Consider the following 12,194-nt stretch of genomic DNA (forward strand, 5'->3'; position numbering starts at 1 on the left):
CCTTTATGGAGTGGTGCTATCTCTGCTGTTTTTAGTATGTCTGGGATAATGCCAGTATCTAGGCTTTGTCTCCAAAGAATGTGAAGGGCCTGCAATAGTGTTTTTTTTATAATTCTTGATGAATATGGAGTTCTAAGAATCAGGGCCTGGTGCAGAGTGCATAGGCATACTGTTTATGGCTTCTTCAAAATCAAAATTCTTCAAAAGGTAAAATTAACTGGCAAAAGGGAGGAAGATAGAACCTGGCAAGGTACAATTTTAATAGTCTATCAGTCAGGCAGTACAAGTCCTTAAATTTGCTGCAATGAGGTGCAGTTGTAAGGAAACCTACAAATGGACCTGCATAGACACTGCTTAGAGGCAGAATGGGCACAAAAAGAACCAGTTCAGATAGTACAAGTGTTCTCAATAAAGCTTAACACTAAACACAGGGAAACATTCTTAAACTCAAATGCCTGTGAGCAACACCAGAGATGCCATATTCCAAGAAAAACATAGTTTGTCTGCCAGTCACAAAGAATGAGCGGCTCAGTATTACAGCCAGGCAGCAACAGCAGACCCAAGCACTAAGCTATATGGGTCCTGTTCTGATGCATAGTCTGGGTTTGGAAGATAGAACTCTTACACATTTTTTTCAGTTTTGTAGAATGTACCTCTGTCAGTCATTCCAGGTTTGATATAGCTTATCTCTGCTGATGCCCCCCTAGCACTTTTAATGACCTTACAGAACCACTTAAATGTTCCCCATGGTGCCAGCACCTAGAATGTCTCCTGCCTTCATGAGCCTTGTTAAGAGATACCGGATAGTACTTATGGGAAACCAAATGTAAAATCTTGGAAAAAAAAAAAACATAAAATACTGCATCCCTACCAGTGATTCATAACAAAGACTTCAAGAACTCAAGAACCATGTCTCTACCTGATAAAGGACCAAGAGACAATTTGTGATCTGACAGGTCTAGTACACCACAGCTTTGAATATCTTGTCTCATGTACCAGAAAACATTGCTCTATTTTACCAGGTCTCTGATCATCAATTAGCACTCAGGAATATAATCCATTAACCATTTGCATAACTGCAAATGTTTAAAAACTAAATCATTAGACTAACAATAATATACAAACTGATTTAGAACATGCAGATTCTCTCTTTAATATTAGTGAAGAGTTACATAACCATAACAGATACAAAGAAGTATTGAAAGAATCCAATTTAATTATAGTTAATTAGAACTATATTTCTCAATGATACGATACAAACTACCACAAATTCAAGGAAACTACAAAATAGATACCAATTCATTAATTCAAGTTTATAAATGTAAACAAAACATCCCTACGGGGACAAAACAGTACCACGGAAGCGTGCCATCTTCTTCACTCTGCTATCAGTATGTGCATTAATAATTGTAATCTTTAAAATGAGGTTATGCTATAAAACTGTTCCATGAAAGAAGAGCAGGAGGCTGATGATAGGCCAGAGGGTAGTGACATTTTTTATCGTCAACTTTGTAGATCTCAAAACATTTAGTTAAGTACAGTACAGTACAGTAGAGTACTATTGTGTTAAAGATTAGCACAAATGAAAAATCCAGAGAATAAGAAAATAACAATACAAAGGTAAATTATTATTATGATAGGGGGTTAGTCTTGGATATAATGTAAACAGGCACAAGTGTAGGCTTCAGGTACCAAAATGCACACAACCCTTGTCATATAGCAATGCCCCTAACCTGGACAAAGAATAGAGGGCGCTCGCAAGGTATTTCTCGTTGCTAGGGGCGATCTCTGACATGTAACTTGGCGGACCAATAGGCATTAAGGCACTTGCAACATTGAGCAAAGTCTCGACAAAGTCTATCTCTTGCCACTGACTGTCTGTGAGTTCCAACCCGAGCATAACATCAATGGCTACTTGGCGGTAAGTGTCTAAGAAGTGATTCTTATAGTATCTGTAACAGAAATATATACAGCTGTCAAGCCTACTTTCATGTCACCACACAAATGATTAAAAAAATTCTGATGACAGGATTGTGTGTAAATGTCGTGAATAGTAAGTGTACAAAATTTCCTGTTCATTTAGACAGAGTCCCTAATAATTCAAAGTGCCATTTCCCATGCATTTAAAAATATCTGCTGGCAAATTTCATAAAAACTTCATTATCTGAATTGCTTTACATATTCTACTATTAAAGATCAGCCCTTGATACACAAGACACTTGTCAATTTGTATTGTAGGGAACTCTGATTATTAAATATACATGAGTTTAATTCTCATATTAAGTTACAATGATAAGAATAAAAAAACTTATATGTAATTACTGCACAAATCATTTAACAATAACTGAATATATACATGTTCCTCTGGTATGGTTTAAAAAAATATTCCATGCACATTTCTTCAGCTCCACTTGACAAAAACAATACGAGGTCAAATTTTGAAGGAACCAGAAATACTACTACAGTACTAAACTCAAAACCATCAATACAAGTAAAATGTTTCATACATCAAAACTATAAGCCTCAGACAAGTCTTGTAATAATGGATCATTTAAACTACTCTACTTCATAAGAGGAAAATTACACATGCTGTCACCGAGAGGTCTACCTTCATAGCTCCACAATCTAATACAAAACTAATGCATATCACACAAATGTTTACTGACAAAGTACTTGGTTGACTGTAGCCATTATTATTACAAAAAAATGGCAGAGAATCGAGTGTTGCACAATGATTACTTTAGCAAAATCTTTAAACCAATACAATAATAATAATAATAATAATAATAATAATACAGTAGTAATAATAAACAATTCCAGTTATACAGTATCAGGAACAGAGCTCATTCTGAGAGTATTTGTGCCTCTATTACACAATTATAATCTTTAAAAGCTAAGTGTGTTTTCTTCCTTTAAAATGACAAAGAGGAGGAGGAGGATGAACAACAACAGCAACAACAACTGCAGTAGCAGCAGCAGCAACAACAACTGCAGCAGCAGCAGCAGCAACAACAACTGCAGCAGCAGCAGCAACAACAACTGCAGTAGCAGCAACAACAACTGCAGTAGCAGCAGCAACAACAACTGTAGTAGCAGCAACAACAGTTGCTTGCCGCAGTAGTAGCAGCAACAGCTGCTTGCAGCAGTAGTAGCAGCAACAGCTGCTTGCAGCAGTAGTAGCAGCAACAGCTGCTTGCAGCAGTAGTAGCAGCAACAGCTGCTTGCAGCAGTAGTAGCAGCAACAGCTGCTTGCAGCAGTAGTAGCAGCAACAGCTGCTTGCAGCAGTAGCAGCAACAGCTGCTTGCAACAGTAGCAGCAACAGCTGCTTGCAGCAGTAGTAGCGACTGCAGCTGCTTGCAGCAGTAGTAGCGACTGCAGCTGCTTGCAGCAGTAGTAGCAGCAACAGCTTCTTGCAGTAGTAGCAGCAACAGCTACTTGCAGCAGTAGTAGCAGCAACAGCTACTTGCAGCAGCAGTAGCAGCAACAGCAGCTGCTTGCAGCAACATCAGAAGCAACAGCTGCTTGCAGCAGTAGTAGCGACTGCAGCTGCTTGCAGCAGTAGTAGCAGCAACAGCTGCTTGCAGCAGTAGTAGCAGCAACAGCTGCTTGCAGTAGCAGCAGTAGTAGCGACTGCAGCTGCTTGCAGCAGTAGTAGCAGCAACAGCTGCTTGCAGTAGTAGCAGCAGCAGTAGCAGCAACAGGTGCTTGCAGCAACATCAGAAGCAACAGCTGCTTGCAGCAATAGTAGCAGCAACAGCTGCTTGCAGTAGTAGCAGCAACAGCTGCTTGCTGCAGCAGTAGCAGCTGCTTGCAGCAGTAGCAGCAACAGCTGCTTGCTGCAGCAGTAGCAGCTGCTTGCAGCAGTAGCAGCAACAGCTGCTTGCAGCACTCATAGCAGCAACAGTAGCAGCAACAGCTGCTTGCAGCACTCATAGCAGCAACAGTAGCAGCAACAGTTGCTTGCAGCACTCATAGCAGCAACAGTTGCTTGCAGCAACAGTTGCTTGCAGCAATATCAGCAGCAACAGCTGCTTGCAGCTGTAGAAATAGCTGCTTGGAACAGTAGCAACAGCTGCTTGCAGCGGTAGCAGCAGTAGCAACAGCTAATTGCAGCGGTAGCAGCAGTAGCAACCAGCTGATAGCAGCAGTAGTAGTAGCAGCAGCAACAGCAACTTGCAGCAGCAACAGTCAATTGCAACAGCAACTTGCAGCAGCAACAGTCAATTGCAACAGCCACTTACAGCAGCAGAAAAACCAGCAGCTTATACCAGCAGCAGAATAATAATAATAATAATAATAATAATAATAATAATAATAATAATAATAATAATAATAATAATAATAATAATAAGAATAAATTACTGATCAGGGGCACAACTATTTGCTGCCCAAGATGTTGAGAAGGATAACTTGACCTTGTCAAAGCCAAACACACTGAAAGGAGTCATCCAGTTGCAAACCGAAAAACTGACAGAGGAGGATCTAAAGCCTCTAATATAATGAATCACATACACTAGAGTGATTCATTAGCTGAGCAAAGACAATGAGGTGGTGAAGCCTCAGCTCATTACAACGTCTATATCAAATGTCCTTGAATTGGCAGAAGAATGTGCTCCTAAACTCTGTGATATACAGTAAATTATTTTATGAAGAGCTTAAAATTTGGCCAGGTTATACTGCCTCAGTGCTACTGGTATAATATGTGTCCTGGCCAGGTTATGATGCTCACATATTATGGATGGTGAACAGTGCTGGCAGCAGCTTCTACATATTCAGTAAATCCCCATCAACGTGTCTTGATGCCCAACAATTCTTAGTCAGAGAGACAATACTTGAGCTGACGAAAAATATGTATCCTGACATTAAGATTAAGGGTCCAGCTTTACAAGCGCCTCTCCATGAAAGACAGTATATGCCTCAGCTCCGGGGCCCACACTTGGACAGGTGGTTCATGCGGAATCTTTTATCAGACATTAATCACCATTATGTATTGGATTTATTTGATTTAAAATATATACCTATGCTGAAGAATATTACAAGTTGGTTTGCCTATCATGCTAATGACAGCTTCTACTTCTTCATAATGAGAAGAACTGTACTACATGCAGAGACGTAGAGGACAAAAAGCCACTAAGGTAAAGATATAAAAAGAAAGAATGTAGTAGAATTGGAGAAATTGAGAAAATAAAGCTGTGTTTTGCAAAACTGTAAAGCTACTAGAAGCCTACATTAACACCTCTATGAATACTAAAATACTAAGCATTTACATTCGATAAAAAATAAATGTTGATAATTTGAAAACAAGTTCATTAAGAATAAATGGATGTGCAAGTAACCATCTTGGAGCTCACCTGTTGGCAGAGTTCATCCCATCTTTCATCATTCCAGCAAATCTTCTCTCTCCAGTTCTTGTAAAATCCCCCTAAAAAAATCAGAATGCCAAATTAATGCAATATTTCACTAAACAGTTTAAATCACAACTTAAGCATGCCTGGTATTCTAATAAAAAAAATAATTTTGATATAACAGGTAACATGAAATTTTTACAAGAATTACAGTACAATACATCTGAGTGCTCCTTTGTACTGCACTCTCAAAAGTATTTCTTGCAGATGTCATTTTTATATACAGTACTGTACCTGCCTGAGCAACCACGACTAAATTGTTACAACATTAGAAGAAAGTGTAAATAACATGTAGCCACCAAACACACCACCAAGCAAAATCAAAGAATTTTCATTATGCATTACCACTTGTTACTAAATAATTACTATTTTTTTTTCTGGGATATTCCTGCACGGGCCCAAACCTCTGGCTGGCCCATTAAGGAATTACTAGTTGATAAATTGTTACTAGAAAATTATAAATTACTAAATAACCTGCATTAAAGGCCTCACCCAACTTTCATCTCACTACCATTGTAGGTGTTGGCACTATGCATCTCAGCTAAATATAATTAAAGCCCTTACAGCAAAATTTTCATCTATATATTAATTTAATCTTCATTTGACATTTTTCTATAAAATATATACTGCATGTAATACATTGTAATATATTGTTGGTATATATTGCAAAAAGACAGAAAATCAAGCACCAAATATAATGAAACCTGGTCAAAAGACTCAGTACAGCCCAGAGGCCGAAAGTAAAGCACCTGAAGGACCTGGACATACACTGCATACCACCCAAGAATACCATGGCACACAATCTTGGGTCAGGGGTAAATAGCTCGGTGCCAGTTCTAACAACCTGTGTCAAGGAACACTCTAAGGGTACCAGAGCACACAACCAGGGTGCTCTGGTACTGGAAACTAGTAGTGTAGTGACATTAAGGGTGATTTGCCCAAGGTACACAGCCTGGTGATGAGGCACCAATCAGGGCCCCAACCACCACCACCACATGGGGACATCTACTTCTGAGCCTAGGTGCCAAGAGTACACACTCGGCAATTCCTTACCTACGTCTGTCATGCCACGTGACAAGGTGTGACCTGCTGAGTCCCCTGTGCCCCTGCACACTGGTGAAGTAACTGCAATCTGCATCCTGTGCATAGCATCTGTGACCCTAAACTCTACATAAACCCCCAGAGGCTGTGAATGAAGTGTAATGAGAACAAAGTCATATTGTGCAAACTTACACTGAACCATACATTATACGTATGTACATATACACATACCATATACTGAATACATGTTCACACACTAAAACTAACAAACAAAATCAATATGAACCACTGTACATTTACAAGGTCGCCTAACTAGCAGCAGGTGTCTTGTTGACACCAAAGCATGACCAACAGTCAGGTAATATGTTAACTGGCTTGAGTCACTAATCCCAGTGACAATTGTGATGCTGCAACCTAGTGGCAGGCGGCAGAGAGAACCAGGTGGCCCAACTGGAGGATACCGACTAGCCCAAGTTAAAGGTCAGTTTATGATGCTAGGAATGGCTCAAAGGGGCTTTGAACTTTATGGAATGCCCTCCAACAGTCATTCAAAGCTAGATCAATAATTCTTCATTCTCTCTCTAACACATCTACAAGTGGGGATATTTGAAAATTCCATGACACTATGATGTATGCCAACCCTACCTAACTGTGCACATTTCTGTCCAAGAATAAAAGGTAAAATTGCTTTAGAGAATGACCAAAAGTGATTGCTCCAAATAAACCATGTACTGTAGGTATGATTTAAACTTTCTGAACTATATAACTCAAGATTAAGAACTTGTAACTTGAGTTATTAACATCTGTCACATTATTATCAAAACATTGAACACTGACCTATAATAAAAAATTTTACCTTAAGGGCTGATGTTCCTGCATACTGTTTGCTGATCGTGTCACCATTATTGGCCCACATTGTCTGTAGGGTGGACCGGCATGCAGGCGGTAGTGCATGTTCCGGTGGAATCATGCCAAGCTTGACAAATTGTCCTTCTAATACCGATTTAGCAATGGCAGTCTGGAAAACATAATTCTGAAGTTAAATCTAAATATGCATAGTTTTAGAAAAGCAGAAATATAACAAAAATAGTGAATGAATTTCACCGAAATTTCTGAAATTTGGCAAGATTATAGGAAGGTCCTGTACACATTTTATGCAAGAATACTGCTCAAAAACAAGCCGTAAAACCAGAAAGACTTTATATGTGAGAAATGCATGTACATACGATATTGTTGGAATATCAGTGACAGAGACCTGATAAACGCAAGCTGTTGTACATATCAATTGAATTGACCTTATCTCCAGAGACCCCCCCCCCCTAACTAAAAGTGCATGACAAATTCTCTGTGGTGAGTATACCAAGAGTCTCACTGGCCAACTTCCCATGATCCTTGTCCAGAGAACACACAGATGTGAGCTTAGGAAAAAGTGAAATGCAACTAGCTCGAAAATTAAGAATGACAAGAAAGGGAAAATGCTTGCTTAATACTGTACCTGGACAACATTTGTGCGATCAAGACAATCAATACAGTTGATTCTGAAGACCCCATTCTGCCGGCAAATTGTACCTTCCTTGTCAACCCAACAGTAAAGCATTTTTCCTATTAGGTCTTCTATGCTTTCAATCAATATTGAAACATTTTCATACCTCATCCCACGGCTGAAAAATTACCATTATATTAATAAAAAAAATTATTTAAGGAATTATTTTCACAATGTTCAAACAATGTACTTAAATACAGCTCTATTGAAGAGAGATTTCACATTTGAATCTGTTGTTAAAAGCAAACTTTACCTGAGAAAATTGCTAGATCTAGCTCATTCATTATGCCATCATTTATTTATTCATTACATAAATTACTTATTGCAAAACCAATCCTTAAACAAAGGAGATATTATCTTCTTTAAATAATTAATATTTTCTTCTTTATTCTTCTTTAATTCATCATTTCTATACAAGTGTTGATATACCATGTACTGTATTTCCTACAAGTTCAACCATTGTATTAAATAGCATAAAAACCAAGACACTTTCATTTTTCTTCTTGGAGGTGTAGCATACATATATTTTGAAACTTCTCTGCCATAAACTTCGATGGAAAACAAAGAGTTATATCAACACCAATGTATCCTTTTTCTTAGCATGACAAATTTCAATTTATAGTGAAAATCAAAAGATAAAGAGAACCTACACTGTGCATGGGAATATATGTGAGCACAATGGTACACTCTTCAGCCAAGGTATTATAATAGCAGGAGTCAAGACATTATTTAGTGGCCAACAAGTCAGGGATACAGCCCTGAAGGGAAGTCACACAGTTATCATGTAGGTGATTAGTCAAGAGGCATACCCATGTATCAGTCTTTTTATAGTTGGTAGGACAATACTGGTATTGATGTCAGTATCAGTTAAAATATTAGTAGCAACACATCTCTACTAGTCTTGAGGCAATTACACAACCAACCAATTTCTTCCTCTTTTCTAGTGAGTACAAGACCCAATAATGATGAGGGCATCCTTTTCCTTTTATTCTTATGGCCTGCTATGGCCTTCTTTCCAATATATATAAATGCCTCCAGATTGAGATATACAAGTTGAATACCCTAATTTCCCATTTTTGCCCCGTATTCACCCAACTCTATAGATTTTTGACCAAAGTCAACCAAAATCAACAGTCAGGTTTTATCTTGCTCTACTTTTGGTATTATCTCCTTCACTGTCTTTATGATGAGCCCCTTCAGAGTTTCTGTCGAGTCCCCTTCCTCTACCAACTGCTACTTGCCAGTAGGCTACAGGTATTTGTGATTATTCATTAATTTCTAGATTCAGATTTCATTGCAACAATATCCACACCTCATGGATGATTGACCATCATTTATTTATAGCATGAATGATCTTTCACTCGAGTTGAGTGAAAGTTGTTGAGAGGGAGTTGGGTTAGTTGAGGTTGGGGGTTGAGAGGCGGGACCAAAGAGTCAGAGCTCAACCCCCGCAAGCACAATTAGGTAAATTAGGTAAGTAAGTACAAGCACTGCACTGCCTCCAACTTGAATTTCTTTTCAACTCACTTTCATATTCAATATTGCCTCAAAACTATGACCTCACTTAGGATTCTCTCTTCGAGTTTCATTTCTGGCTATGAAATAATAGCTAATCATTTGCTTACTATAAAGCTTAGTTCTAGTATTTGAACATACAGCACACACACAAAGCAAATGAACAAGTAATTTTTTCATTATACTGTTTATAATTTTTCACTATATTTTTCACCTTCACTCCCACAGTTATACACCAGGATAGTTACCAAGAAACATCATGAAGAGAAATTCAAATATTTTTAGTAAAATTTTATGAAAATGCTTCAACAAATAAATAGTTGGAATAAAAAGAAGAAATATGTTGTGTACTGGCTTTCAGATAATCACTAAGCAAGTCTTAAAAAAAAATCATTATAATATTAATACAGTTATATCATACAGTAAAAATATCACCTATTGCTTGTTTTTTTTAAAAAGATTATGAAAAATAAATTCATATTGAACGGAAGAAAGGGCATACAGTAATTCAATTGGATTTACACACTAATTTTACTTCAACCATTTCCACAGTCCTTTTAGTATTTGGCACAATGGAAGACCAAGTCCTTACCAGTATTCATGGAAGTCAAAGGTTATAAAAGTGAGGTCAGTGTGGTCCAGTTGAAGAATATTGTTCATGAAAGCATCAGCAATCACTTTCTCCTTCCCTGTTTGTTCCACCAGACTTACACAAGACACGTGGCTGTATCGAGACACCTCCATCTCAAAGTGTTTGCGAAATGCTACAGCAGTCTCGGATGCATCTGAAATTTATGAAAGAACAACAATAAAATCACCATATATATTCAAATAATACATAATGAAATCAGTACAGCATGATAAATCTATTTAAGTAAAGCACAATGAATTCACAACAGCATGTTGTGATAATACTCAAGCCAAACAAATCCCCAGGGCTGGATGAAGTGTTTGTCAGGGTGCATGAAGAAAGCAAAGAGGAGCTTTGCGAGCCGTTGTCTACCATATTTAATAAATCATTAGAGTCAGGCAGAGTGCCAGAGTCGTAGAAGGTCGTCAATGTGGTACCAATTTATAAGTAAGGAGATATATCACTTGCGCCAAACTATCGGCCAATTAGCTTAACGTCTATTGTGGGAAAGTTACTTGAATTGATAACTGCAAATACCATTCGTCTTCATCTTGAAAAACATAAATTAATAAATGATTCACAACATGGTTTTACAAATAGTCGTTCAAATTTAACAAATTTGCTATCTTTTTTCTTTATATTCCAGCATAATTGAGGCAGTTGATAGTGGTAAGGTTTGTAATGTTGTGTACCTTGACTTTAGCAAAGCTTTTGATACAGTGCCACATGAAAGACTGATTAAAAAGATACAGGCTCACAATATTGGGGGTGCTATTTTAAGTTGGATTAGGGCATGGCTATACCAAAGGAAACAAAGAGTTAGTATAAATGAGGTTAAGTCAGAGTGGGAAAATGTTGTAAGTGGAGTGCCTCAAGGCTCTGTCCTGGGACCTCTGTTATTCATAATACAGTATATATATATAAATTATTTAGATTCAGGTTTGAGAAGCAATATTTGTAAATTTGCCGATGATACAAAAATCGGGAGGGAAATAAACACAGAAAAAGACTATCACTTCATGTTGATCTAAATAGGGTTTTGAAATAGTCAAAAGATTGGCAGATGCAGTTTAATGCTGACAAGTGTAAGGTTTTGAGGCTAGGTAATGATGATAGTTACAAGATACAAGCTAGATGGTGTTGCAATTGCGAAGTAAGACTGCGAAAGGGATCTGGGGGTTATGATTAGTAAGAATTTAAAACCAAAAAATCAATGCACAAATGTTCGAAATAAGGCAAATAGGACACCGAGATTTATTAATCGGAGCGTTACTAATAAAATGCCTGGTGGTGTTCTTCAGCTATATATTGCTCTGGTTAGGCCCCATTTAGATTATGCAGTTCAGTTTTGGTCACCGTACTACAGAATGGATATAAATTCACTAGAAAGCGTCCAGCATAGAATAACAAAGTTAATCCCCCAAATTAGAAACCTGTCATGAATGATCAAGAAAGATTGACAGAGCTTAAATTACATTCTCTAGGAAGGCGAAGAATTAGGGGTAATATGATAAGAGATGTACAAGTAGATGAATGGGCATAAGAAAGGGGATATTAATAGGGTATTAAAAGTATCAACACAAGACAGAACATGAAACAATGGGTATAAATTGGATAAGTTAAGATTTAGGAAAGACCTGGGTAAATACTGGTTCGGTAACAGGGTTGTTGATTTGTGGAACCAATTGCCGCGTAACGTGGTGGAGGTGGGGTCCCTCGATTGTTTCAAACGTGGGTTGGACATGTATATGAGTGGGATTGGCTGGTTATAGATAGGAGCTGCATCATGGGGGCCAACAGGCCTTCTGCAGTTACTTTATTCTTATGTTCTTATGTTCTTATGTTCTTATGTTACAGTCTTTGTAATGCTCTTTAGTATATCAATACTAAAACATCTAAGTTTTTTTTTGTGTTAGTTAAATTTTATGAATATATTACAGTCACTTTGATACTATAATTTCTGGAGGATGCATTTAAATATTTACCAAAATATATGTAATTATTTTAATTTATGAGAGCCAAGAGCATGAAAGTGCAGGCAAGAGTTGTGACTAAAGT

The 12,194-nt window shown here is 37.7% G+C and overlaps 1 protein-coding gene across 2 annotated transcripts in view; it reads right to left on the minus strand.

Moving 5' to 3' along the window:
* The window catches only part of sp3 (phosphatidylinositide phosphatase spermathreecae), a 72,638-nt gene that overhangs the window by 27,226 nt on the left and 33,218 nt on the right, over window positions 1-12,194 (minus strand). Inside the window, exons 9-13 of one of the 2 annotated variants that reach the window (XM_045757722.2) lie at window positions 10,098-10,290; window positions 7,943-8,108; window positions 7,304-7,465; window positions 5,353-5,423; window positions 1,734-1,952 (exon numbers count right to left, since the gene is read on the minus strand). In XM_045757722.2, the coding sequence (XP_045613678.1) occupies window positions 1,734-1,952; window positions 5,353-5,423; window positions 7,304-7,465; window positions 7,943-8,108; window positions 10,098-10,290 (811 nt within the window). The remainder of the gene's footprint in view (window positions 1-1,733; window positions 1,953-5,352; window positions 5,424-7,303; window positions 7,466-7,942; window positions 8,109-10,097; window positions 10,291-12,194) is intronic. The other variant, XM_045757723.2, reaches the window with a different exon arrangement.

The sequence above is a fragment of the Procambarus clarkii genome, chromosome 67 (assembly GCF_040958095.1).
Source record: "Procambarus clarkii isolate CNS0578487 chromosome 67, FALCON_Pclarkii_2.0, whole genome shotgun sequence".
NCBI classification, from domain to species: Eukaryota; Metazoa; Arthropoda; class Malacostraca; order Decapoda; family Cambaridae; genus Procambarus; species Procambarus clarkii.